The sequence below is a fragment of the Penicillium longicatenatum genome (assembly GCF_028827895.1).
Source record: "Penicillium longicatenatum strain IBT 33135 chromosome Unknown contig_7_segment0_segment0, whole genome shotgun sequence".
NCBI lineage: Eukaryota > Fungi > Ascomycota > Eurotiomycetes > Eurotiales > Aspergillaceae > Penicillium > Penicillium longicatenatum.
The window spans coordinates 241,360-266,167 of NW_026643124.1; the positions used below are offsets into that span (position 1 = coordinate 241,360).

At 50.2% G+C, this 24,808-nt stretch overlaps 6 protein-coding genes across 6 annotated transcripts; 2 read left to right on the top strand and 4 right to left on the bottom strand.

The window, feature by feature from the left end:
• Positions 1–1,823: 1,823 nt before the first annotated feature.
• Positions 1,824–2,592, top strand: N7484_010373 (beta galactosidase jelly roll domain-containing protein; the record flags this gene model as incomplete). The annotated part of the gene is made up of 2 exons (XM_057120760.1): positions 1,824–2,316; positions 2,375–2,592. 2 exons carry the CDS (start codon positions 1,824–1,826, stop codon positions 2,590–2,592), a joined length of 711 nt encoding a protein of 236 aa, XP_056966514.1.
• Positions 2,593–2,918: 326 nt separating this feature from the next.
• On the bottom strand, positions 2,919–4,373 carry N7484_010374 (putative Gamma-butyrobetaine hydroxylase subfamily; the record flags this gene model as incomplete). The annotated part of the gene is made up of 1 exon (XM_057120761.1): positions 2,919–4,373. One exon carries the CDS (start codon positions 4,371–4,373, stop codon positions 2,919–2,921), a length of 1,455 nt encoding a protein of 484 aa, XP_056966515.1.
• A 591-nt stretch (positions 4,374–4,964) lies between these two features.
• Positions 4,965–5,990, top strand: N7484_010375 (thiamine transporter TPC1; the record flags this gene model as incomplete). Its single annotated transcript, XM_057120762.1, has 2 exons — positions 4,965–5,204; positions 5,274–5,990. 2 exons carry the CDS (start codon positions 4,965–4,967, stop codon positions 5,988–5,990), a joined length of 957 nt encoding a protein of 318 aa, XP_056966516.1.
• A 332-nt stretch (positions 5,991–6,322) lies between these two features.
• N7484_010376 (tubulin alpha chain) lies at positions 6,323–8,128 on the bottom strand (the record flags this gene model as incomplete). The annotated part of the gene is made up of 7 exons (XM_057120763.1): positions 6,323–6,795; positions 6,851–7,354; positions 7,407–7,478; positions 7,531–7,618; positions 7,678–7,831; positions 7,890–7,948; positions 8,114–8,128. The coding sequence occupies 7 exons, from the start codon at positions 8,126–8,128 to the stop codon at positions 6,323–6,325; spliced, it is 1,365 nt and encodes a 454-aa protein (XP_056966517.1).
• Positions 8,129–8,981: 853 nt separating this feature from the next.
• Positions 8,982–11,754, bottom strand: N7484_010377 (Mechanosensitive ion channel family; the record flags this gene model as incomplete). The annotated part of the gene is made up of 2 exons (XM_057120764.1): positions 8,982–9,531; positions 9,590–11,754. 2 exons carry the CDS (start codon positions 11,752–11,754, stop codon positions 8,982–8,984), a joined length of 2,715 nt encoding a protein of 904 aa, XP_056966518.1.
• Positions 11,755–13,788: 2,034 nt separating this feature from the next.
• Positions 13,789–20,022, bottom strand: N7484_010378 (protein kinase RIM15; the record flags this gene model as incomplete). Its single annotated transcript, XM_057120765.1, has 3 exons — positions 13,789–16,610; positions 16,633–19,405; positions 19,471–20,022. The coding sequence occupies 3 exons, from the start codon at positions 20,020–20,022 to the stop codon at positions 13,789–13,791; spliced, it is 6,147 nt and encodes a 2,048-aa protein (XP_056966519.1).
• Positions 20,023–24,808: the final 4,786 nt, after the last annotated feature.

The following is a 24,808-nucleotide window of genomic DNA, read 5'->3' on the forward strand; positions in this document are numbered from 1 at the left end:
AGGTCATTGTGCCTGCCGTGGTCGGGCATGGGCGCTAAGCGGCCGAGGGAGTGACATGCAAGCTAATCCGTCAAATATGTATTGCCCTGCGAGCACGCCGGGGTTTCGACAATATGGCAAACCCCATATTGTACCCATTTGACGAGCATCATGGAGAGATCAGAAACTGGGAGGGCAATTCGTAGGAGGGGCGTGGGAGAGATAGACGACACAGAGTGAAGACATGGTTGAAGCCAGCCGCGCATAGCCCGTCGGATTGCCAATGGGGCCTGGGTCTTTCATCGTTCATTCCTTATCCCTTGAAATGATGGGCCTGTTGCTTAGGTTCCCTATCAGCAGACATGTTCCTATGTCTACCTTGTTTGTGCTACTATGAAGTTGAATCGGAAAAATCCTCATCTTACTCCTGCTGTAGAGTGCCTTCTTGCTAATCTCACCCTATTAGCATGCCATCAAAATGCGTTCTGGTGGTCACATTTATCGAAGAACTACTGCGGCATTGCGTGACCAAAACGAAGACACTCAACCCTTTATTGAGGTTTTCCCAAGCCAGGGATTAGCACTACGTGAAATGATCATACTTTTTGGGAAACAACCGGCGACATAACACTCGGCGGCCAGAGTTTCGCACACGATATATAAGGCGATCGACTCTTAAGGCCCTCAGAATGAAGATGGAGCCACAACGCGCAGGAATGTTGGAAGGCCAAATGCAATCAGGACACATGTCTACTGAGGCAGGCGTAACAAAACGAAAGCAGAGCGTCACCGTAAAAAGAAAGTTCAGGAAAGGTAAGCGAAGCAATCATTCAAATGGAACTCGCATATACATAGCAGATGAAGCCCTAGAACCCTAAAAACACGATACACCATTCCCGACAAGGAAACGAGAAGGCGGGGCTGGGGGCGTGGGAGGCAAAATGAGCAACAAGACCGTCCATACCTAGTTAAGCACCAATTTCTTTTGCAGAACGTGCACAAACATCTGAATTTATTAGTTCCCTTTCTCTCACTACGTTCGTTTCAGGGCACACCGGGTGGTTTATGATACCACCAGTGTGAATGTTACAAGGCATCTATGTACGTAGAAGCCTGAAGGAGAGATAAGTTCCATGCAAACTTAAGATCCCCCGCCCATCTCCAGCCCGGGCCAGTCTGTTGTAGACATACTTGGTATATGAGCGGATCGGTTCTAAAGACTGTGTAGATGATTTTCGGACTTTATATAAATATTAGACTGTGTGTCGATGGGTCTATATATCAACCCAATCATCTATGTGAACCGGCTCATCGTCCCAACCAAGCGACTCCTTGATGAAGTCGACCACAGTCTTTACAGCGTAGTCGCCACAAGGCACATAGTGGGCGCCTTCAAAACAGAAAATTTTCCCATTCGCACAGGTCTCAGCCAGCGTGTTTGTCTCTGACTGGAATCCAGAAATCATAAATTCCCGTCAGGTGGAGGATCGGCGTCCAAATCTGACCCAGATACAATGATCAGAACTTTGGATGCGTTAGCTTAAATCCGCTAAAGCAAATCGCGAATTGCAACTGCGGATGCTGAGCCTGATCATAAACCAGTCAGTGTAATTCATACGCTCTTCACTCGCATGCAACGACCCCTCACCTCTAGTCCTTCGTCCTGGAAACCACACCCATCCTTTCTCTTCAGAAGTCCTGTCAGAATAGCTGCTAGACATGCCCCCGTCGAGAACCCCATGACCCCGATGAAGGGTCCTTCTGTACGCATAATTCCGAGCAAATTTCGAAGGCTCGGCTCTAGTCCAACCAGCTCATCGCCGACAGGATCACCGTATCCCCATATGCGGGATGAGCCTCGCGCGTTAATTGTCATAGAGCGTGAGGAGGGATTCGAAGTTAGAGTCATCGTCGGCACTGGCAACGACGAGGATTTTATCGCAAGTGCTGACCATATGAAAGATCCTCGAGGCCTTGTCGACTACAGCTTGAATGGGCGCCATAAAGAGGCTATTCCGTGGAAAATTACCGGGAACCTTGGTGGAGAACAGTACCAGGATCACAGTCGAGGACCCTTTAACGAAGGCGCATTCTATGCTGAGCGTCAAGGCTATCATCTTCCTGGTGCGCCTTTCAGTGAATGGAAGACCCAGTCACCATTCACCGAGATCACAGAGCCTGGTGTTGGTTTCTGGGCCACGTCGTTTGATCTTGATCTCCCAGTTGGCTATGATATCCCGCTCAGCGTACAGTTTACCAACAGTACCACAAAGGATTCATCAGTTGCCAGATTTCGGTCGGAACTGTTTGTGAACGGTTGGCAATTTGGAAAATACGGTATGTCCCCATCTATATCACTTTTTGGCGGCCCAGATGGAGCTAACCCATACCTTAGTGAACAATGTAGGCCCACAAACACGATTCCCAGTTCCAGAGGGGATTATCAACTATAATGGGCCCAATTATCTTACTCTAACAATCTGGTCAATGGACTCAAGGCCATTCCAGCTAACCAATCTGCAGCTACAGGCTGACGCGGTGATCCAGAGCGGATATAGCAAGCCTGATCTGGTTCAGAGACTTCATTATAACGAGAGATTGGATAGTTATTAGACGACCCGAGGCTTCTTGGGCCTGGCTAAAGAGTCTTCAATTTATTACTATTACACAAATATTATATATGCATTCGTATGCCGATTTCCAATTCCCCTTTCTGAGGATGCACCCAAATTGGTCAGGTTCTGGAGAATCGGACTTCACGAGTGTCTATACCTGAATAAGCCAAGATGACTTCTCATGCCATAGGAGAGCGACATTTGTTCATGGAACCCAGCGTGACTCTAATTTAGTAATTAGTCTATACAGTCTATATCTAAATGCCTGTATGAACATCGCCCTCGGGCGCCCGGGTCCATCTTCCACATTACCATCGAATCGAATCAAGCCTGAGCCACCGCCTGGTCCAACTCCTCTGGTTGGATGAGGTCATCAGCAGATTGTACCATGCAATCCGCAGCCTGCCACACGTCTGGCTGTTTCTTCGACATCACGTTGAAACAAGAGAGCACAGCATCTGTGTCCACATACGCCCCCGCTAGCCACCGCGAACCAGTCGAAGTGTTGAAATGGCGACGTGCATGAACAATGCGACGGTTATCAAAGATCACGCATTCGCCCGGATTCAATTTCAAATCGAAGCACATCTCCTCAGATTCTAGCATTTGAGTGAACACATCCAAGGCCTTCTTCAGAGGCTGGAATCTCAGCTCGCCCTCAATAGGCATAGCAGATTGGAAGGGAGGTGAGTAGTTGACGTGTCGGAGATGCTGGCTTGATTCAGCAAGCTCGAAGACAGGTCGCTCATTGTAGTAGATTTGATCCTCGTGAACATACTCGTAGCCCAACTTGCGTCGAGTAAGTTCTTTGAACTCTTCCGGGAAGAATTGCTTCATCTTGTACGCAGCACGAAAGGCATCAGCAAATAGTGACTCGCCACCGTCGCAGGAATTCTCCAGACAATGCAAGAGCTGGTAGCCGGGGGGCTCATTCATGTACATCAGGTCCATGTGGAAGCCCAAGAAATGGTTGGTGTAGGCCACATTCTTGGCCTCTGGAACCGTGCGCACATCCCAGGTCATCCCATAGAAACTATTGCGCAATGGGCCCATGCGCGTCGCAACCTTCGCGACCTCTTCGCGTGCATCAGGGATATCCTTGACGAATATAAGACCTGTGCGCTGTAAGTTTCGCATTGAAGCAGCAAAATTTGCATCATTGGTCATATAGTCTTCATATGAGACCCAGTGCTGATGTTTCTGCATTATCTTTGCATCCCAGGTCTTTGTTTTATTTGAAAATTCGTGAATATCGTGAGTGTTGAGCGTAGGCTTCCGGAGGTAGCTATGGTGCCATCGCGAAAGGTGATCGGGACCTGCACCTGGGATATCGTTGGCCCATTGGATCTCTAAATGTACCCCGTCCCACTTGATGTGACGAGGGCGAATATCGGTAGGTATGTCATTTGTGCGGAAGGATCGTTGCTTTGAATAGCGATCCACGCATTGGGGGCATTTGCAAAGATCACGAAGATAAGAATAGTCCAATGGCAGGGACAAGACACCGGGAGCTTCGATAGACAGTCCATGATCACTGCAAACTACTTTCGCTGGTTTCGCGGCTTCAATAGTGGCAAAAGATGGTCCAATGGAATTGTCAATTGCATGATTGTGAGAAACATCGGGCCGCTTCAACGGAACAGCTTTCACTGATTCTCCAATTGAATCTATCGTGAAAACGTGGGGTTTAGGCGTGTTCGCATTGACCTGAAGTCGGGCCGAAGTGACGAAGCCTTGAACAGGGCGCGGCAGGCGCGCGAGTCGAAGTAGTGGACGCATTGATACCGAGTTGAGATTGTGAGGGGAGGAAGGGCAGTGAAGTAATGGAGACATGGATCCCCGGACTTCGGCCGCACGGGCCTGCCGATGAGCCGAGGTCCATTGACCGAAACCTTGACGACCTTAACAACCTCGTCGAACCCTTAAAGCGAAGCCACCTACCATGTATTGCACATGATGGAGGAGCATTGCTTGTTCATTTCCTCTCACTTTCAATTGACAGTTGGTCTTTATTCCATAGGCCCTTGGCCCTTCAAGACTGATGCTTGCAGGGTCCATCCCACCTGCACATCCACGGTGATCCACCTACACACCCAACATGATTCCACATTCAACCCTTGTTTGGAGGATAGATCAAGTACGAATTGGCTTGAATCCAACTAATAGTACTGAATATAACATCCTACACTCCGTCACCTCCACAGCAAGATGAACAACTGACACCTCAGGCACCAAATTCCCACTTACGTAAAAAAACGCCAGATTCCCAGGATTCCAAGCAATTTGCCCCCGGAAATTCCATAACAAAATAATGACAACACACATCATGACTTCCCCAACCAACACATAACACCCCTCCCCTACCAAGAAATGTCGGCCGGAGGCGAACATCTTAAAGATGAGGGCACCAAGCGGCAAACAGTGCTGGCCGGCGGGATAGCAGGACTAATCTCACGGTTCTGCATTGCGCCGCTAGATGTCGTCAAGATCCGACTGCAATTACAAGTCCACTCGCTTTCGGATCCGGCAAGTCATCAATCGGTCCAGGGACCTATCTACAAAGGAACCTTATCGACTATGCGGGCTATCATGCGACAGGAAGGCATCACAGTATGTTTCTTACTCCGAGAGAAAGACAGCTCAACAACAAAGGGCAGATCCAATACTGACGATTCCCAGGGCCTTTGGAAAGGAAACATACCCGCAGAAATGATGTACGTCTGCTACGGCGCGCTCCAATTCACCGCATACCGAAGCACAACTCAAGTTCTCGCCGAATTACCCTACCGATTACCCCCGTCCGCCGAATCCTTTGTCGCAGGCGCCGCAGCCGGTGGAATGGCCACAGCTACAACCTACCCACTCGATCTCCTCCGCACACGCTTCGCCGCACAAGGCCCCGAGCAGATCTATAAATCCCTCCGCGCCTCGATAGTCGATATAGCACGACACGAAGGCGTAGCGGGATTCTTCCGCGGAAGCTCCGCGGCTATTGTCCAGATCGTTCCGTACATGGGTCTATTCTTCTCCGCATATGAAGGGTTCAGACCGATAATGGCCAACGTGGATCACATGCCGTTCGGAACGGGGGATGCGGCTGCGGGTATCTGTGCGAGTGTGCTTGCCAAAACGGGAGTTTTCCCCTTGGATCTTGTGAGGAAACGGCTGCAGGTTCAGGGTCCTACAAGGACGCGATATGTACATCGAAATATTCCCGAGTATACTGGGGTGTTTCGGTCTATTGGAATGATATTGCGTACGCAGGGCGTGCGCGGGCTCTATCGCGGGTTGACTGTTAGTTTGCTTAAGGCCGCGCCGGCTAGTGCGGTCACGATGTGGACGTATGAACGGGTCTTGCGCATCTTGCAGGAGATGGAGGTGGCGGCGCTGGCCTGATGTGCTGCTTGCATTGCATTGATTGGTCTGATTTGGCATTGAATGGCGTTGTCTGGGAATACATAGACTAAAGGGTAATATGCCCTTGTACTTTTATCTACAAATTAGGCTTGTGCCGATGCACACAGGCTCAATAAAAGGTTCATTGATTTTGATATCATTAAAGACCTATCGAGGCACGAAGAAAAGGAAAGTAACGCTGAAAGAGCTAGCTCGAACGGAAAGGGGGTGTCGAAAAAACAAACGCAAGGGCCGGGGAGGGATATATTCTGACGGATGAAAGAATCACGGCAATATGTGCGAGGGAAGTTTCGGTGCGAGAAACCACTCGATCAGTACTCGCCGTGCTCGTCAATCTCGTCCTCGAGGGTGTCGTCGGCGGCAACCTCCTCGTAGTCCTTCTCAAGGGCAGCAAGGTCCTCGCGAGCCTCGGAGAACTCACCCTCCTCCATACCCTCACCAACGTACCAGTGAACGAAGGCACGCTTGGAGTACATGAGATCGAACTTGTGGTCCAGACGGCTCCAGGCCTCGGCGATAGCGGTGGTGTTGGACAGCATGCTGACGCAGCGGTCGACGGGGGCAAGCTCGCTTTCGGGGACACGGACGGGCTTCTGGTAGTTGATACCCAGCTTGAATCCAGTGGGGCACCACTCGACCAAGTTGAAGGTCTCCTTGGCCTTCAGGGAAGCAACAGCGGCGTTACATTCGCGAGGCACAACATCACCGCGGTACAGAAGAGCAACGGCCATGTACTTGCCCTTACGGGGATCGCAGACCACCATCTGGTTGTGGGGCTCGACACCTAGTAAAGAATTAATATCACCAGTGCAGGCAGGGAAAGACGAGGAAGTACATACACTGAGCGGTCAGGTCCTGCACCTTGAAGCTCTCGTGGGAGCTGTTCTTCATGCCAATGACAGGAGCGTAAGAAATCAGAGGATAGTGGATACGCGGGTACGGCACCAAGTTGGTCTGGAACTCGTTCAAGTCGACATTGAGAGCACCCTCGAAGCGCAAGCTGGAGGTAATGGAGCTGACAACCTGGGCAATGAGACGGTTCAGGTGCTCATAGCCGGGACGGGGGATATCCAAGTGACGACGGCAGATGTCGTAGACAGCCTCGTTGTCAACGAGGAAAGTACAGTCGGCGTTCTCAATGGTGCTGTGGGTGGACAGGACGGCGTTGTAGGGCTCAACAACGGCAGTAGACACCTGGGGCGCAGGGTACACGGAGAACTCCAGCTTGGACTTCTTGCCATACTCGCTGGCAAGGCGCTCAAGCAGGAGAGCACCAAATCCGGAACCGGTACCACCACCGAAGGAGTGGAAGATGAGGAATCCCTGCAGAGAAGAGCAGTTGTCTAGGTCCAATTAGTTCAGGTCAACTGTGGGAACCAATCTCGATTTGCGTACCGATAACACGACGAATACGGTCCATCACATCATCAGCGTACTCCTTGCCGACGGTGTAGTGACCACGGGCATCTGGGACTGGTCAGTTCTATCGCTCCATATATTCTCCCATATCCAAACGTACAGTTGTTGGCAGCATCCTCCTTGCCACTGATCAGCTGCTCAGGGTGGAAAAGCTGGCGGTAGGTACCAGTGCGAATCTCATCAATGGGCTATCATGTACAAAGTATTAGGTATCCGGTTATATTCCTTCACTTCCGAACCAACCTACCGATGGGTCCAAATCAACGAAGATGGAACGGGGAACGTATTTGCCGCCGGGGGTTTCGGTGAAGAAAGTATCGTAGGAACCATTTGTGGTCTCGGAGTCGGCGAGTTCCTCCTTGAAATGTCCATCGGGGGTGAGGCCGTGCTCGAGGAGGTATCTGTACAATTGGTGAGAATGATGCCCGACGATCACTAAGAAGCGGTGAAGAAACGTACAGCTCCCAACAGGCGTTACCAAGCTGAATACCAGCCTGGCCAATGTGAAGGTGACAGATCTGATGGATTGACGCGTTAGTAAATAGTGCCGGAGGTCTAATGCCGGCAGTGTTTGTGCTGCCCGTGGAATTGGGTTGTTTTTTTCACGGTTCAGGAGAGGGGAACCCGTGGGGGGATGCCAGCGTAAACACATGTTCAACGCGGCTGAGGGAACATAAACATACCTCGCCTCGTGTCATATTGAATGAGGATTGTGAAAAGAGAAAGGAGAAGGGAGTAGAAGAATTGAGGGAGACTCTTCTTGGGGGTGAGGAGATGAAGAAAGTAGGGAATAGTGGGGCGCCAATCACCCGTGACTGTCCAAAAAGAAAACAATGGCGGTCACCACCGAACTGCAAATATTGGTTTTAAATTCGTCTATTTAATTTCTCTTCAATCTCAGAATTCATATCCAGGCATGACTATTATACTTGAATTTTGGAATTTCGCAATCATTCTCGCTTATTTAAGGTGTAGAACTGTGTGCCGTGGAATGCGGGGTGACAATCAATGTGACAATCGATGCAGGCACAAACTCTGCTTGTATAACTCACCCCTTGCGGGCACATGAGGATATCAAATATTGCCCTATATACCACCGACATATGAAGCATCGATCTTACTTTTCAGATTCGGAAAGCAGTCAGGAACAATCAACGGCAAAAGAAGACTCATGATAAGCCGAGACCCATAGTTCTTCCATAGAGAAGGGCCCGTGCCCGATTGCATGATCTAATACGCATATCCATAGATCGCGCAGGTGGCCGTCTAGATACCGAAACGTTCTTGAGAGAAAAGGCTCAGTAGGAAATGATTTGATTGCCAAAAAAAATACATGCAAGATGCGTAGACATGTATGTTAAATTATCGAACATAGCATATGCAAGGCCAACAAATATTCGTTGACTGACCTCGGGGAATCTAAAACATACACAGGTGAATTTGGGATATATAAAAGAGAGATTAATGTATGAGAAGGAATGTAGAAACGCTGAAAATGTCCAAGAAATTTTGATCTCATGCGAAATCATGAGAGCACCTGGGCAGCATCAATCAGTCAGTCTTGACTGCGGGCGGCGGAGAGCCAGTGCGACCCTGCTCGATATCCTCCCGGTCACGACTAACGCTGCTACGGTGGTGCCGGAAGAAGCGGTTCCGGGTAGACGAGGCACCACTCCGGTAGCTGTGAGCATCGGTAGACTGACGAGGTTCGTGCGTCGGGGTACTGAAGTTAGAAGGACGACGATGCTGAGATGACGACGCCCGACTGCGGCGTTCTTCCTCCTCCTCCGCGACATCTTGCATGCGGCGCTCGGTAGCTTCACGGTTCGCGTTGCGGACGACGTTATCTAGACGTACGCCACGATCTTCAAAGACGTCACCCATGACATCGTTCGAGGACATATTGGCCATCCCCAGTGAGAAGTCAACATGTTTACGGGAAGTAGAAGCGCCACGAGCGCGGGCCGCAGCCGTATCCATACCCTTGCGCAATATAGAAGGCTGACGGGTAGCGGTGCCGCTGGTTGAGGCGGTGTTTTCCTGAAGCGAGCTGGACCCTTGGCCGATTGGGACCGGCTCTGCCTCGGTTGGTTCCTCGCGTCTGGCGGGCGGGGGGGAATATAGGTTGAGAGCTGTGGACATGGACGGGGAAGTCGAACTTGGCACCCTGGAGGTTCATGCGCGAGCCCTCGATGCCGATCTCCTGGAGGGCTATCATGAGCATGCAGATGAACTTGTTGCGGCGTTGCAGACGGAGACCCTCGTTTTGCCAGTTGGATTTGTAGAAGAAGACGATGTTGAGAGTTAGGGAGAAGTTGTCGGTCACCTCGCGCAACTCGGTGAGCATGTTGCTCTGGAAATCGCGCTTCTCGCTGCGCACAAATTCCAACAGACGCTGCCGGAGCGCATCGATTTGTTCGATGGTTGTGCCGTACTTGATGATGATGGGAATGGCCTCGGCCAGAGCACCAGATCGGCGCTGGTTGAGGATGAACAACCCGTTAAGATAGCTGTTTGGTGCTTGGACAACATGACCCTGCATCTTCTTGAACTCGGTGTACAGCAGGGTAATCTCCTTGACAAAATAATCGTCACCAAGACCGGAGTCGCCGGCATTACCGTAGATAGTGACACGGTCACCGACATCAAAGGGGTGCTTGACGAAAACGAAAATGACAGACTGCAGGAATTCCTGAGCTGTGGCCGAGAACAACCAAGAAAGAGCCAGGATACTGGATCCAGCCGAAGTTAAAACACCAGCAGCAGAGGTAGAGATCAGTGACAGGAAGACCACGATAACGATGACGAAGACGAAGAACATAAAGACGTTGTCAAGCTTGGAGACGACTGAATCCAAATCCTTCAAGGATGCAGTGATCGATTTCCGCTCACGACCAATATCGACACAGACGGCCTCAAGCTCCTCCATGGAGATATCACCATTCATATCGCGATCGAACATGGTAAATGCAGCCTCAGCCTCATCACCGTTCTCAAAGGCCTCCTTCAAATCGCCAGAGAAAACAGTGTCAAACCCATCACGTACGAAAGTGCGGTAGAGACGACGCGCAAGAACCTGACAGCCAGATGTAGTCCGCAACAAGGCCAGCACGACTTGGTAAGGGTCATTGCTCCTAGCCGCCTTGCGACCAGTAAAGTCTGCAGCAACGGCACCAGCGACATCACCGACCTTGTTACCGACCTTCTTCGCGGCACCCTTGGCCACACCGACAGCCTTCTTATGGGCCTTGCCGGCATACTGCAGCGGATTCATCATCCCAGTTGTCGGAGTTTCTTCATCGGGCTTCTCATGGAAAGCCTCATCAGTCTCCTCGATACGGGCGCGCGACCAATCATACAGCTTGGTCAAGCTACCAATCTGAAATTTGTTGATCTCGATACGATCCGCATAGGTCCGAAGGTGGAAGCTGATCGCGATGAGCTGGATAATCACCTTCTCGATCAGGTTGAGAATAGTCCAGACGAAGATGACAATGATGATCTTGTTAAAAGTGTTTTCCCAGCTCCTGGTACTCGAGTCCCCGTTCACATGGTGGTTCTTCATAGTCGGCAAGAAGGAGATTTCCACGCCCAGCCACCATAGGAACAGGGCAGCATGAATCTCCAGCTGCTTAGCCATATCACGCCATTTCTTCGCGTTGTTGGTGAAGATACTAGCCACAATACTGACGACTGCGGGTAATCCTTTGCTAACAATTCGGCCAGCCCAAAGGGTCAACCAGAAAATCTCCAGCCAGATGGAAAACCACATCAACTTCACACCACCAACATTGGCCTTGGGAAAGACGAGAGCACCGATAAGGAGGGGAACCAACAAGAGGATGACAACGGGCGCGATGTAGGTGAAATAACGAACGATAAAACTGGACTGATGCAGTTTCTTCACAAAAGCCGAGAGTTGAGTATTGGGGCGCTCTGGCGGAGTATACACCGCGGCCTTTTCGTGTAACGGGTTGGTCGCTTCGTCGAACTCATCGACCTCGGTACGACGGGATCTCGACCGGTTCATCGACTCGCCTTCCCCTTCCTCGGGCCCTTGCGTCGACCGAGATACCACGCGCTCGGCCTGCAGGAGCAACAAATCGTCTTCCAGGCGGGTTGCCTGTTCGCGACGGGCAGAAGGCGTACTCATAGGCAAAGGAATCTCATCGTTGATGCTTGTGTCGACTCTTAACCGATTGCTAGGTTCGATAGAAGGTTCGTGCACATAGGTATCATCGTCGGAGGGTGAGATCTGGTCGGAGGTTCGTTTTTCATGATGTTCCTGAAGGTGCAAATTCTTGTGTTCATCAGGGCTCGACATGGCGGCACCAGGCCAATTGAAAGATTGAAAGAATGTGGGGGTCTACGATCGTGCTCTACGGATCAACCAGCAGAGCAGATGGAATGTAAACGGTTCGGTGTAGGGGAAGAGAGGTAATCTCGTGTCAATAGGGCATTTGCACCCAGCAACGAAGGTTCAAACCAGTAACGAATGTCGAATACAGCACAGGTGAGTGAATGAGAAAATTGAAGCATCGGGGGAACAGCAAGCAGTGAAGATCGTTACGAAAAATAGGAACCCTGGGCAAGTGAGACCCAGCGGGTCGGAGATAGTGGGTCCGTAGTCTGGACCCGTAGATTAAGGGTCAATTTGTTTTAATTAATTGGGATCTCGACACGATCAACTACCATAGTACATCGGTAGGCACAGACGAGATGACCTCGATCTGGGATCCTCATCGAGATCTCCATCGCGAGATAGAGCTACAGTGCACAATTCCACGAAATCTCAAATCTTCCAATTGCTAATCCAACCACATTAACCCGCCAAGCCCGTCCGCGCAATGCGCATTTGTGGTCCTTTCTCTGTGTCGACGGGCCCACCGGGCTGATCCCCACCGGGTGGCGTAGAAGGAGAAAGGCCCGGAGTTAATCACCCACGGGCTTTTTTATCCCAAGCTATGCGGGAGATGGATATGGATAAGATCCATCGTCATAAAACGCCACAAACGCCACCGTGCAGCAACCCCTGCTTTTATAGGAAAGCCGAGCGAACTGTTGTAGGACACGACCCGAGATTGAGATTTGCATAAATCAACAAATAAACGAGACTGAAAATAAAGCCACATGCACAGTATCTATTTTAAACTAGAAGAACAAAATTCAATATCCAAAATCGCAAAAATCGTGATATCATTCTACGCGTGGGTCAAACGTTGGAGCCACACGTATGAAGATCCATGTCATCGCTCACCCGAACTCCATTCACCGTCCCAAATCATGATCGGTACACCAGACACCAATGCACAAGGGCAGTCTGGGGAGAGACGTGTGTAGCAACCCCGCAAGACAACGTCCAATCGATGATTGTCGATCGCAAGTGACCAACCTGATTGCACCCTCCACCTTGGAATTCTTGGACTGTGATAGCACAACGAGACACTAACGATGCAGGCGCTGCATCGATTATCTTGTGTTGCGCGTGCACCGGCCTCTTGGGGCAGGACCATTTCCCCCCCGAAAAAGTAGGATCGTCGGGCTCTCAGAGGAAATTGACAGCGCCAAGAAATCGCGTGTATCCGAGCTCTCGGCTTAGCTGAGTCTGGCCATTTGACTGGTGTGAGGGTGGTTTCATCTGCGTTCCAGTCCACCAGGATACGCGGTGGGTGGTGGAGATGCTGGGGCTGTGGGGAGTCTAGATTCCATTGTAGATCTAGGGAATATTCCGGTGAAGAGTGTTAACTCTATTTTTGTTTCGACTTTCAAATCTGGACCGTTATAAGAAGATAATATTTTTAGTACTCGAGCCAAGTACCGCTGATAACAATAGGACAAAATCGGGTATGAAACATCGGCATATGGAAACTTGAATCCAGTCAAATCTCTGACATCTACTTATTTTCCGCAAGAAACAGCCTTGGGAGATGATTCACAGAATGCATAAGAGAGGAAATGGAAAAGACGGGGAGAAAGCAAGTCAAGTTGGATACTCGAAATGGCAAGGCAGAGCGAAAAAAAAAAAAAAAAAAAAGGAGAAATAGGTCCAGGAGGGAAGAATACTGCCTTCAACCCATTCTTCCATCCACACCAGTTGCATGTGATAAACGGTAAAGGAGAAAATTCAAGAAAGCAGTGAACCGAAACACCGTGCCCCAATAAGCCATGTAAACATAAGAGACGTGAGGTAACGCGTATGGTGACATGTCCGCAGGACATTGGAAATGTTTCCCGAAGAAAGGGTAAAACAACAAGGAAAAAGTGTACATGAATGAAGGGAAATTATCGCATATCAGAATGTGGAGAAGGGAAGACGTAAAGTGGAGATACGGGTGTGGGAAGTGGACGTCGAACACAATCATCTCTTAAATGCAGTAGATATGTCAGATCGGTACCGCTCAGGAGGGCGAGGCGTCTCCTCGGCATCTAGGCTCGGAGAAGGTTGCTGAGGGCGCGGGGTGGCTTCAGAGTCAGACATGGGCTTGCCGTCGGTATCTGCACCAGAGGACTCAGCTCCAACGTTGATCTCTGGAGTGATGGGTGAACTGTTGCCGCTCATCTCCCGGGGAGTGGACGGGCCAGGCTTGGCAGCACGTTCGGAACCGTTGAAAGCAGCGTGAGAGGTAGGGGGAGGTCCACTGTAGATCTCAGTGTTGTGGTGGGCAAGCGATGGCCGACGCCGAGAGCTTTTGGATCCATCAAGTGGAGGCGAGTCTTCAATGCTCAGTGCCTCCTCAGCCTCTGATTCTTCTGGGATACTGAGCCCTTCGAATCTTTCCTCGAGGCTAGTACTAACAGGAGATCCCAGAGGGCCATCGTCAGTGTCGGTGTCGATATACTCTCCGCTTCGGCGGCGCAAGGCCTCTCGTTCTTTCTTGAGAAGCTCTTCACTGCCACTGACTACGCTGCCACGGCTATTGGTGCGCATCATCTCAATGCCTAGCTTTGACCCGGGGCGACGGCTACGACCAGGCGGACTTTTGCGGGCTTGGGAATTCCCAAGCTCTTCATCTTCGTCGTCTCCGGACTCAGCGCCTTCATACCGTTTCCGCTCCAGGGATTCCCGCTTGGCTTGAATGGCTTCGCTAGACCGTTGCTTGCGAGGTGTTAGGCCTCCACTTCCGTCTACAGCTGCTGGGGCTGAGACCGCATGAAGCAACTGTGGAACAGGTACTGCTTTGGGTTCGGGACTGCCTGGGTGTGCATCCTCAGAGATTCCCAGTCCACTCTGGTCCCACTCGTCATGGTTGCGACGGATGATGACTGGAACCTCTTCTGGCTTGATAGACTCCATGTCTCCAAACACGCTACTACTCATTGAATCTTCACGACTTGATCCACGGTATGAGCTGGGAGGGTTTGGCACAAATCCAGATGATGTCGAGCTGGGGCTGTTATCGTCGGTTGGAAGCTGCGAAGGCCGTACGCTCGGCATTGGTAGCGGAAGAGGTTGAGATGGGTCATAATCCTTTGGAGGCGGCTTCCACGCGCAGTACTTGCACAGCGTCTCGGTGATTTTTGACAAAGTTAGAGGCTTTTGCACCAGACTATTGAAATGATGCATCTCGGGCAGATCTTTCAGGTAGCCAGTGACAGCAACGATGGGAGTGTTTCTGTTGGCACTGCGAGTCTCTCGTATCATGCGAGCAAGATCGGCGCCGTTCACCTGTGGCAACTTGTACTCTGTCATGATAATATCGAACTGGATATCACCAAGGGCATAGCGTGCAGCTTCCGCGCCGTTCGTCACTGTTATAGTGCGACAGCGAAGCTTTTCAAAGAGGCGCTCCATTACCAGTCGTGAGACAGGGTGGTCCTCGCAAATGAGGATATCCAGCGGCCTAAAGAAAGGTCCATCCTGAATATTGAATTGAGAATGACGACGAGAGCTTTGTCGGCGCCGCTGGACCTTGAGCAGAGCTTTGGTACGTGGGTCCTCATTATCTGACGAGGATGGTGAAATGTCAAAGAGCTGGCTTCGGCGTTTGTGGTGAGAGGGTATGAACGTCTCCTTGGGGAATGAGGACAGATCGCCATCTTGAGACCCTATAGTGTGAGACCGAGCCCGACTAGCGGGGGCACTACCTTGACGCTGCATGGATGGATGCTTGTCCGGAGAATGGGCGGGGATTCGGTTGGCTTTCACAGGAGAAGATGCCACTGATCCGAGCCGAAGATTGGGCATGCGGTTTTGCTCAACAGATGAGGGTTGGAAAGTGCCGCTGGACTGGTGCGATGCAGTGGATGAGGACCCAGATGTTTTGCGTCGTTCATGGTTGCTACCAGTGCTAAACTGAACCAAGAGTGGAGACGATGGTTGAGATGGCCGACTGGGAGATGAGTTGGCTTGACTCAAACTGGATGGAGACGATGGCCGGTTGCTGCCCTTGGTCTGAGACATAGTACGCTGGAGGGACATTGGGAGTGGGCTTCCGTCCAGAGAAGGCTGGGAAGCGGTCAATGGTGTTTGGCCAGAAGAGGAAGAGCTTGATTGACGATGCTGGGTTTGCATAGCCTCCTGACGCATCTTTTGAATGACGTCCTTGTTGGCTTTTTCCAACATCGGCAAGTTCTTGAAGTTGAAACTTCCAAAGTCATCAGCCAGTGCTGGCTCACTCAATCTTCGGCTGCGAGAATCGCGAGCGTCACGGACGTGGGGAGGAATATGCAGTGGCATCAATGGACGTTTCATTGAATTCACCTGAGACCGAACCTTAAACAAAGCATCATGGGGTCGATCTGGATAGGATTCTGATGCAGGAACCGGGTGAGGGGACTGCTCATCATCTTCCATCTCCTCGGCAAATGCTTGAAGAGTAGCTCCACGAGCATCAAAGTATTCAGTATCTTCAGGGTTCTCAAGATTGGGGACAAATTCCGCCTTATCTTCTAGTAGAGTATCCCAAACGATATCAGAGAACCAAGGATGAGCACGAATCTCCGCGCCACCATTGGGGTACTTTTCTTCCACATTGGCTCCAATGCGCTCGCGAGGATTGAGGGTCATGAGCTTGTTCATAAGATCCAATGATTCCGGTGTGGTGTACTCCTCTGGGTCATCTGGCCAGTTGATCCTGCGATGCAAGATATTCTCGAACACTTCATCGGGAGTCGCAGCATTGAAAGGGGGGGTAACCAAAAATGAATTCAAACATAATGCAGCCCAGTGACCACCAATCACTAATTTCATCCTGTCCAACACCATTAATTGTTTCTGGTGCCAGATAATCCGGCGTACCAACAAAACGTCGGTCATGATCTTCAGGGTCGAAAAGTGCCATGACAGGCGGAAGCATGCTTTGCTGTGGAGGAGTGCTGTGCGCAGGGTTGCTAAACGTTTGCTGCAATGGATAGAGATGTGGCGAGTCGTCTGTTTCGCTCGGGGGCTCTTCCTCGGCTAAACTGCTAGCGACGATGCTTGGTGATGGGGCAGTTGGTTCATTTCCATTGTCGTTAAGTGAGAACGTTCGGAACATTCCATTCAAGCTGTCACTGCCAGCACTATCACTGCGATATCCAGAAGCTCTCCGAGAGGTCTGGCGACTGAGGCCGGTCTGATTCAGATTTGTCTGATTTAGACTGAAATAAGACGGTTGAGGTGCGCCAACGGGATTGTCAGGAGTCATCAGCGGCGTAGAGCCAGGGGAGCTAGCTTGGAAATCAAAGGAGGCCGATCGTGATGAAGCAATCGATATGGCACGAGGGAACGGTCCTTGTTTCAATAAGTCCGGAGCGGGCTCATTCGGGCTCTTTAAAACGCGCTTCTGGCGACCTACCAAGCCCATTCGAGATAAACCAAAATCAGTCAACTTGAGGTGGCCGCTATGGTCAATGAGAAGATTGTCTGGCTTTAGATCACGATGCACAATTCCTCGGTTATGCAGATGCTCAACTCCGAGAACCACTTCGGCAACGTATTTTTTAGCCCAATCCTCGGGGAGACCACCAAGAACCTTGACAAGGGAAGCACAGTCACCTCCATTCAAGTACTCCATAACCAGGTAGAGATACTCTTTGCTGGAAAATGTCCAATAAAGCTTGGCAACAAAGTCGCTTTCTCCTTGCCACATCATGATGGCTCGTTCAGCTTTGACATTGGTTACCTGGTTCTTGGCAATCATGTCTGCTTTCTTCAGAACCTTGATGGCATAGTACTCGCCTGTAGATTTCTTCTTAGACAAGTAAACACTGCCAAACGCACCCTTGCTAATCGGTTTGATGATCTCAAAATCTTTGATCGAAGGCGGCGCAGGTCGAGGCTGCTGGCTGACTGACGGCAGACGCGGCGAAGGGGGTGGTTTCGCCACGTCGGAAGAGTTGGCTGATGACTGGCGACGATGATGGTGGCAGTGATGAGCCAATTCGCTAGCGTAGGTTGATGGGGATACTACCGGCGATGGTAAGCTTTCTGCCCCATAGGAATGCCGGGGCTTGGGCATGCGTAATGGGGAGTGCGGACCAGATACACGCGCGGGAGATGGCTGCCGACGGGGGGAACTAGACAGCCCGGGAAGCACCAGGCTTCTCCTCTTCCGATCGAAGCTTCGTTCAGACAATGGGGAATCAGTTCGCATGGCCCCCGGGAAGACTGAGGATGGCATGCTACTGTCACTGCTATCTCCGGGATCAATATCTGCAAGTGAGAAACCCCTGCGGCTAGATTGTGAAGTTCCAAGCAGTCCAGCGGCACTTTTATAAGACCGAGGAGTAGGGCATTCCATAGGGCTGTTAGATCCCGTAGAGACGGCAAGAGATGAGGATGAAGGTCTGCCATCTGTCTGTTGATGTTGTTGCTGCTGCTGCCCGAGCAGTGAGCGATCAGGTGAGTTACGCATGGACAGCGTAAGTGCAGATGTCGTTGACCTGAGTGGGGTGGGTATTGTCTGGCGTGCCGGGGATGGCAATGATTCCTGGCTAGAAGGATCGGGTACCAAAGAGTCATCACTGCTCATAGGCACTGGAACCATATTGTAGTCATTGAAGTTCTGTTCGGGGGTATCTTCCAAGATCTCATCATCAGAGGAGCATGAGGAATCGCTGAGCTGGCCAGCGGCTATCCGCTCTGCCTTGCTCAGCGCAGCTGTAATGCACTCCTCTACAAGAACAGTATATTCGATACGGATCCTCTCCGCGTACTCAACAATCTTACGATGACGAACGACAGCATCAACTTTGCTCTTTGCAAGTTGCTCCGTGTCGCCTGCCAGAGCAGCGAGACCCTGTTCCTGTTCGAGAGTATTGGAGCTTGGTGATTGCCACTGGATGACTTGCGAGATTCGAGATTCAGACTGCGGAGAAAGTGTTCGAAACTCTTCCGGGTGTTCTGCACGAGATGCCTCCTTGACCATCGGCATGCTGATTTCTAGGGAAGTATCACAGAGGTCAAGCACCAGCTCCACGATGCGTGCCAGTGGTCGCCGTACAGTGAATGAGCGGGCGCGGCCCGTCGCAGGAAGACCCGAGGCCGAGTGGTCTCTAGAACGAGGCGGAGTGCCTGGCGCAGAGTTTCCGGTAGACACGGGGGCTGAAGATGGAGATGAACTAGCAGGAGACGGACCAATAGGCAAGCCTTTATATTCTGGCTGGGGAAGCGTGGCTACATTTCCCTCAGGAGTGATCAAGGGTCTTCCTTGTCGAGCCTCCAAGGCGTCCAGCACTTTCACAATGGTGTGTCGATGTTCATTGAGGTTCTCCTGGGCGATTTGGACATCCATTTCGGCTCGGTGTTCCTGGAGGCAGAGATCCGAGTGTTTTTCGAACCACCAGGGTGTAATCTGGCGTTCGCAAATGCGACATAGTACCGGGGTAGGTGCAGGGTGTTTCGAAGGGTCGGGTTCGTTCGCAGCGGCCTCGGCCAATGTAGTCAAGTAGTTCGCGAGTACCTCAGCACCCACGCCCAGCGACTCCACTAGGAGAGGTGGAAGATCGATTGTGACTTCTCTGGGTTTGGTAAAGGGCCGCAACATCCACATCGACTGTATTGTCAAAGCAGGTTAACTTGTATACTCTATTTCAAATCTCATCGTAAAGCACCACTCACATGTCCATCCTCATCGCGTTCATAAACCATAATACCTTGCCCTTCCATGGTAAGCACATCGTTGCACTGTTCACCTTCGGCCTGCGAGGGTTCTGTCGTCTCTTCGGTGATGGCTTCGTGCGTCTCCTCTTCCATTTCAGTTGGTCGCGGCTCCGGCGCGTACTTCAGAACGGAGTCCGGCCCCATCTGCACTGTAAAACGGATGAATCGACTACGCGTGTCGTCCTCTTTCATCGCTTCAATCGCATCCCGAAATACATTCTTGTTTCCGAGAAGCAAGTCCGATATCATACGACCTTCGACAGACTCAGGAGCCGAGCCAACGACTTGCCGCCACGATGGGCTCACCCATTTGATTCGTCCTTCAAGATCCAAATCCACGATGATATTCAATGTCTGTTCCGCAGCTTCCTTGAGGTCCTCCCGTTCTTCCCGTATATTCTCACTCAAGGTTCTTATCATTTTCGGGTTGATGTTCCGAGCCTCCTGTCGCAACGCGGTCACAGCAGGAGGCGCGAGGAATTGTGGGTTGGGAGGGCCATTGTCCGCCATGGTGAAGCGGTTCACCAGGGATCCGAGGTAAAGAGAGTGGAGTAGGCGCGTCGAGTGAACCGAATAACGAGAAAGAGCTTGTCCACTGGTGTATGTAGAGCCAAGCAGAACCGTCTGCTAGAAGGCAGAGCGGGTGCTCTTTGGCTTTGTAGGCTATGGATTCATCCGTAACATCAACGGGCCATAACGTATCGACAGGGAGGAAAGACAATGGTTGCTTTGAACAGCCCCTAAAAGAGCTGGGCGTTCGTGTGAGCAGACACAGGATCGCCTTCAGCGTGAAACGGAGGATAGCGGAAACCGTTGTGGTTTATGCGGGGAACAACGCGACCGATTCAACGCGCAGGATCATCGACGTCAACGCCGACGGAGGCCCAGAGAAGGAAGATCAGGAATCAGACAGGGTCCTGAGGGAAGTATTTTTGTCGGTGTTTATCGTGTTAACCCAAAAAAAAAAGAGGGAGAGGAATGGGGGGAATTTGGGAGAGGGGAGGTGGAAAGCAGGACGACAGTTGATTGGCGCAGAACGAGAAAAACTGGGTCGTGCGTCTCTTTCCCTTCTGCACCACCTTACGCTGTCCCATATCACCAAGTCAAGGGTTTATAGGAATTTGACACTGCATGGTTTGATCTGAGAATTGTCTTGTGTTTTAATCTGATATATCATCCTAACGAAGCTCCAAGCAAAAGAGAAAAACATTTAGACCCTAGCCGCCCTTGCTCATGACGTTGCTTAATATACCATAGCCTACCTATATCTAACCTATCTGACCACTAAGAAGTCTATGCAGCTGCAGTCTTCGATAGCATCAAGTCTGGATTTGGACGGTTTCTTTTCTTTTTTTCTCGGTCTGTTTTCCCTTGTTATGGTACTTTTGTCAAGTCTACCCATACCTTCCCCGAGAGAAACCGCTCATATCACTCCGATAAGAGGGGAAAAACAGATTATGCTGGCACAAAAACACGCCAAAGAAAATTATAATAATTGATAATTGGCATTGGCTAGGTAATTGGGCTCGCGTAGCAGGTAGCCCCGCCCCCGGCTGTTACGGGAAGCGAGCCCAATCCCCTTCATGCTGTGTTGGTCATTCTGACATAGAAAAAATAATAAACGAGTTACATAGGACTCACCAATAACAGTCTCAGTGGGCACCACCATCTGTTCCAGGATCATTAATAATTCCCAAAGTCGCTTGCTGGCGGCCGAGACAATTTGAACATGCAGCAGTCTAAAGTACTTACATAACCACACAGAAACCTTGGAATGCATCTATGATACCCTTTGCTTATCGCACCATTCAAGTGTCTCTAAGCACAGAAGAATTACGACGCTTATTGAGGATGAGACCAATTGCACTGGCTTGTCCCACAAAGAATGGTTTGTTGCGGTCCCTTACTGGCCGTCGTGATCCATATCGGACTGAGATGCCGATCCAGACTGGTGGAGCCACATCCGGCACTCTTTCCACCCTTTTTTGGGGTCTTGTGTCATTAGTCGGAAGGAGAAGGGAGCCGATGTGCTTGGAATGTAAAGTTTGGGTGGACCGTCGATCCTCGACTCCACCGTTGTCTTCAGATTCTTGGGTCTGCGGGGTAAGAGTCAGCTGATGCTATATGAGGACATGACTCTGGGGTTTAGATTAGACTAGTCTTTGAACGAGATGAACTTGGCTCCTTTGAACCTAGTGCAGAAAATTGGTCCTGATACAAGCCTGCTAGGTTGTTCCACGAGAATCCGGGGCAGCACGACTCCAAACAGTCATTCACTTCCCTTCTTTATGACTGGCTGTGCCTTCGAGTGACCAACCTAGGACGATGATACTCCCCGAAGAAACTTTATGCTTCTCTCCCTTCCCCACAGCTCTTGAGCGGGGTGGCCCAATCATCGTGACCATTCCTGTCGGCATGAACCCACTGTTGGCCTGTGGGCATGATTGGTGCACTAATAGAAGGGGTGGGAACATTGATGCGTGTTCTCAGGACCTGGTTAAACCTTAGGAATAGATGGAGGTCTATTACGTACTAAGTGCGTATCATACGTTGTTCGACACCTGACTCGTTTAACCCTAGACCATATATATATTCCGGGGCGGCCCATATGACGACACGCTTGTTTCACGTTTGTCAGAGAATATTTGAATGCCCGCGGAAGCAAGTCATATAGCGAAACAATTCAACGTGATGTTCATTAATAATCTATATGATGGCGCTTGAAGGTACAGTAGTTTCAATGTTTGAGAGGCAATTCTGCCGCCGAGTGCTCCACTCCTGTCGCATGATCGACGGGAGAAAATTTTTTGCTCACGTGGACTACTGTCCACAGGAATGTTCCATAGTTACCTGACACCTTTAGGTAAGAGAATATTTCCTGCTCTGAGTAGACTCGTAAGTACCTAACTTGACTCGGTAGAAAATGTCTAGGAATAGATAAATCTTGTCTAGCACGATCTACGAACACATATTTGCAAATATTGTGACGTCTACTTTTTCTCCCTCTCGTCTCCAAGAGCCGATGTAGAAGTAAAGTATAGTGCGCAGAGCGAGGTAATCAGCTCAAGCAAAGTTAGCTCTGAACCCTGGAATATGAAGTAGCGTGACACTGACCTCAATGTAGGCTAGCGCCCACGCATACTGCTCCGCCAAGACCTGGAGGCTTCAGGTCGGTAAAAAAGTACTAGCAGAGGTACTTAGGCTTATTGAGTCTGGCTTCAATTGTAGCCAAAATGACGGAATGTTGTAAATGTAGGCTCTACAAGCTCTGAAGCGAGCGAAAAACCTGGGAAGCACTGGAACTCTTAGGTAGCATTTTGGGCATGCATACCACTAGCTGACCATCTGTCTGGCGAGACACGTAAACCCCATGGGTCAAGGAAGGCATGATTTTGAACATATTTAGACCTCCAGCCAGGCCTTCGTATGAGTGTCTTGTGCCTGGCTCCCGAGTGGGATGAGGTATGAAGACTGTGGGGTTCAGCCACTTTGATTCATCAATGAAGAGGGGGATCTTCAGATTGCATGATTGACTGCAGCTTAGAAGGTTTCTACCATTAATAGAGGTGGAATTGAGCTCGACCAATGCTAACCCAATATGTCGCATTGCTTCTACATTAGCCTTGCATACGGTATCCAACGACTTAAGGAGTGAAAGGGCAGCAATAACAATGGGAGAAATTTACGACCCACGGCGACCACAGATGGGTAGTGTTTGAAGATTCGTGATTTTGCGTTCTGAAATTGCCCTTTTTGAATTCAGCCCAATTCTACATGATTATCAGCTTCGTTGAATCCGAGTTCAAGTTGGCGGCCATTATGCAAGGGAAATGGTTTCAGAGGCAATATGTGGCTATATTCAGCCAAAGAAGCGACCGTCATGTTTACTTAGGTATGTTTACTATGTGATGATAGTCTGCTATACTCGCTTGGGTTCATTTCTCCTTCCCTTCTCACAAAGAAAATGAGATAAAAGTGAAATTTCAAAATATCTTCTAAGGCGCAAGCCGCATTAAAGAAAGTGGTTTGTATGTCTTCACTTACTAGGTACTTCATTGAGACATCTTTCTTGTGTTTGCCTTTTCTCAACAGGACTGAGACATTATCCGCATAAGCGATTAGGCCTAACTCCTTAGTATGAAGGGGCCCTGCGAGGATGAAGATTACTCCAGATGTTGAAAGCAAGGCTGCTTGGAACATTGAAGGTTTTTTGTTCCCTTGATCAAATCTTCGAAATATCTTAAGACACAAATCCTCCTCCGTCAGAATATTCCCAATGGTATCACTCATAGGGGGAACCCACTCTCCTCGCCGAATAGCCCGATACAAGATACTGGTATAAACACCCAAAGTGGGTGAATCCATTACATCCGCTTGGACAATATCCCCAGAGGCAGATTTTGCGATTCTAGCTGTGTACAAATATGGAATGCACAACGTTCTCCGGAGGTGTTCGTACATCTTTGTGGAAGCCGCTCATAGGACTGGCGTGGCATCATCGTGGTTCTGTCACCGTGGTTCTTGTAAGCTTCACGGCTGGTAGTCCATCCATCATAAAGTAACTGGGTCAGCATTTCAATCAAGGGTTTCCATATTTACTAATGTATCGGGCTCTGATGCGGCAGCGACTTGGTCATGAATGGGGACGCGCATGGATTTAGCAACGTGGACAATCTTTCTTCGGTGTTCATTGTGACAGTCCGAGCAAGTTTCTTTTGAAGGTGGGCCTAGAGAATATCGGACAAGGGCTGGACTTCTGATTGAATGTTGAATTTGGTTTACAATGTGCTGGCGAAAATGTTCAACTCAGCATTTATACTATCCAAGAACAGCAGTTGCATGGCGCGAAGGTCGAAAGCCTGGCACAATGAAAGATATGCGCGGCAGTGGCAGTCTAGCAGGCGGATATAAGGGCAAGAGAGTTTTTCTCGTGACTCCATCGCTCTGGACGGGATTCGTCAACATCAGGACCCCAGAAATCCTTGCGACGGTGGAGAGAATATATTGAAAAGCGAACCCCGAGTGCCTTTTTAAAAAGGATGGGAGATTGCCTGTCTGAGCCGCCACCTTCAAGTAATATGGTATGTCGAGAGGCAATTCGCGAATTAGACGCCTGGGGTGGATAAAGGCGAAGGACTATTCAGTCATGTCAGTTTCGCAAATCTACGGTATGACCAAGAACAAAACACCTATCACTTACTTTCTCGAATGCAGTCCCCTGCATAGCGCAGCTTTTCGAGTTGCCCCAGAGTTGGTGGCTTGCCCTCGAGTGACTCGACCGGTTCGCGCAAACGAT